We start from the raw sequence: 3,338 nt of genomic DNA on the forward strand, positions 1-3,338 counted from the left end.
AATAAATATAAATAAAATAATTAAAAATAAAGTCAAAACATGATTAAATAATTTATTAGATTAATTATTGTAATAATTAAATTATAATTAATTAAAGATAATGGACAAGAAAAAAATAAATAAAATAATTTGGAATAAATTGTGTAATTATTTTATCTCAAAAATCATTTCAAACGAGCTTCAACACTAAAACATGGTCGGAATCTGATGCATCCGAAAACAAGAGAAATTAGTGCAAAAGACCTCACAGCCCCTAGATGAACGTTAGGTTCCCATCCAACACGCGAGAGTCATCTACGCCGCCCGCTATAACGGAGGAGACACACGTTCGCGAAGCAGCATATCGACTAACGCGTGCCTTAACGTCTTTAGCCCAGATGCGACGGAACGACTGAACACGGACGAAAGGCATACAGAACGTGAATGGAGTGTTCCGCGATCAATTTTCGCTGAGACGTTGTTTATTGTCTGGTTTGTCTTCTTTCTCGCGATGAAGAACAAGTTAAAAATAATAAACAGTAGGTTGACACGATCATCGTAACAATAATAATTAATTTTAGAATTTGTCAAATATAAATTGAGTGCTTTTTTTTTTATCATTTTATATCAAATATGTGTTTGAATTAAATAAATAAAAAATTTAAGTGAAATGAATGAAAATTTTAATTTTTGATAAAAATAAATAAATTATTAAACTACAAATAAAACTGATCATTTATTTTTATAAAACATAATTGATTTTAAAATTTGACATAATGATTTTTTTAGCAAATGTTATTCAACTAATCATTTATTTTTGTTTTATTTTGTTAGGAGACTAAATGATAAGAATATAGTCTTTTTGATCACTTAAGAATCTTCATCTAATTTAGGTTCTAAAACAATTATTCTTATGTTAAATTGGAGAGGCCTATACATAAAGACAATCATTGGAACTTGGAACTTAGACTTGGAATGAAAAATTCAAAAGATTGGAATGTAGATGTAATTATTTGAATACTAAGCATTCAAATTTTACATGTTAAATTTATAAATTTAAAATAATTATTTTGAATAAACAGAAACAAAATAACTAATTTACCTACTCTATTTATAAATTTTAAATAAATAGAATAAAAATAATTAGAAGAGGTCATGTTGATTAAAAAAATAATTGAATTAATTATTGTGATAATTAAATTCTAATTAATTAAAGATAATGGGCAAAAAAAATTAATTTTTTAATAAATTTTGTAATCATTTTATCTCAAAAATTAATTTCAAACGAGCTTCAAGGCTAAAAATTTCCAATATCTGTTGTAATCGAAACCAAGAGAAATTAATGCAGTAGACATAGGGTTGTAAATGAATCAAATACTTTTGATTCGATTCGGTATTCGTATTCGAATTTTGATATTCGTATTCTTAATTTTGTGATTCGAATTCGAATAAAAATATTCGATTTGATTCGACTAATAAACGAATACGAATACAAAATCAAGATATTCGATTCGGTATTCGCTAATATTCGATTATATATATATAATATATATATATATATAATATATATATATATAATATATATTATATATATAATATATATTATATATATTATATATATTATATATATTATATATTATATATATTATATATATATTATATATTATATATATATATATATATATATACCATTTTATTAATTTTAATTTTATAAATATTATTTATTCTAAAACCCTAGTACATATATATATATTTCTTCGGTTGAAAACTTGAAACCCACATCTAGTTATTATGTTGTTAATCACTCAAAACCTACCACGGCCTCCATCTCATGTCTTTTCTTCTCCAGTCAATGTTACTTCGGTCGCCGCCACCGCCTCCATGTAGTTCTCTTCTCTGCTCGTCGTCTTCTCCAGTCAATACTACTCCAGTGATTTCTCCGATGAATCATTTTCTTCTCCATCCATGTATTTCTTGACCACCTGTAACCCATATCTAATATGACTATTAAATATTGTATATCATTTAGTATATAGATATATTTTTTAACATTTTAAGCTCTAATTACATATTTGTTATGAAAGGGGGAGAAAACTATGATCGAGATAAATTATGATGAATGTGATGGTGCCTTGCGAATTGAGGATGTGAATGTTGATGGGGAGAAAGAAAAGAAAGAAGGTAAAGATGATGAAGTTGAGGAAGAAGGTAAAAATGTGGAAGATGGTAAAGATGATGAAGTTAAGGAAGATAAGGGGCATTTTGAAAGGAAAAAAAGAAAGAATGTTTCCAAAGCTCATACCGAATTCATTGAAGTGATCGGAAATGATGGAAATTTTAAGTACCAATGTATATATTGCAAAAGTCTTCTTTCTAGGACAACTACCGGTACAACAAGTCATCTTTGGAATCACTTGAAGAGGTGCGTGCAAAAGAAAATGCACACTGAAAAGCAAAAAATATTGCAATTTCAGCCTATCAAATCCAAGTTTGAGATGAATCATTTATCAGAGGCTACATTTAGTGCAGGAACGCGAGTATTGATCCTTATCGATCAAGGTTAACATCTAATATGGTACAAGTGTTGATTTGTGGAGCAGATTGGGTTCGTCAGATTCATGTGATCATGAAACTCCTTATGACATATGTGAGTTCTCTATTTATTTTATAATTTATTTGAGTTATATGCATGTTTTCATAAATAAATAAATTTTTAATTGATTTTTATTTTTGTATAGGAGCAAGAACAACCGATCAATGTCATGTTGCAAACCACTTGATTTGCAAGCCATGAAGGATTCAAATATTGATTTACAAACCACTTTAATGAAATGTTCTTTTGATAACTATTGTTTATGTTATGTTACGCGGAAGTTTTAATTAATGGCTTGCATTGCATTGTATTGGGAGTTGAATATTGAAATCATAATTTGAACATTATTATTTAATTTTTATTAGATAATTTTATTGAATATTGTAATTTTTATTAGGTAATTTGAAAATCGAATCGAATACTCGAATCGAATCGAATAATACGAATATCAATTTCAAATCGAATACGAATCACACTAATTATTCGAAAAAATTTCGAATATGAATATTCGAATAGTTTCATGAATACGAATCGAATATAGTAATATTCGCTTCGATTCGATTCGTTTACAACCCTAAGTAGACATCACACCCCCTAGATGAATGTTGGGTGCCCATCTAAGCACGAAAGTCATCTGTGTCGCCCACTGCAACGAAGGAGACACACGTTCACGAAGTAGTGGATCTACTAACGTGTGCATCAACGTCATTAGCCCAGACATGACAGAACGCGAATGGAGCGTCTCGCGTTCGTTTTTTCTCTTGAA

The 3,338-nt window shown here is 28.3% G+C and overlaps 1 protein-coding gene across 1 annotated transcript; it reads left to right on the forward strand.

Annotated features, from left to right (window-relative positions):
• The first annotated feature begins 2,075 nt into the window (after window positions 1-2,075).
• On the forward strand, window positions 2,076-2,543 carry LOC124930338. The gene has a single exon (XM_047470691.1). It carries the CDS (start codon window positions 2,076-2,078, stop codon window positions 2,541-2,543), a length of 468 nt encoding a protein of 155 aa, XP_047326647.1.
• The last annotated feature ends 795 nt before the right edge of the window (window positions 2,544-3,338 follow it).

Source organism: Impatiens glandulifera, chromosome 3 (genome assembly GCF_907164915.1).
Source record: "Impatiens glandulifera chromosome 3, dImpGla2.1, whole genome shotgun sequence".
In the NCBI taxonomy this organism is placed as follows: Eukaryota; Viridiplantae; Streptophyta; class Magnoliopsida; order Ericales; family Balsaminaceae; genus Impatiens; species Impatiens glandulifera.

Coding starts and splice junctions, on each gene's coding strand:
- LOC124930338 (XM_047470691.1), top strand. CDS start 2,076: ATGATCGAGATAAATTATGATGAATGTGATGGTGCCTTGCGAATTGAG.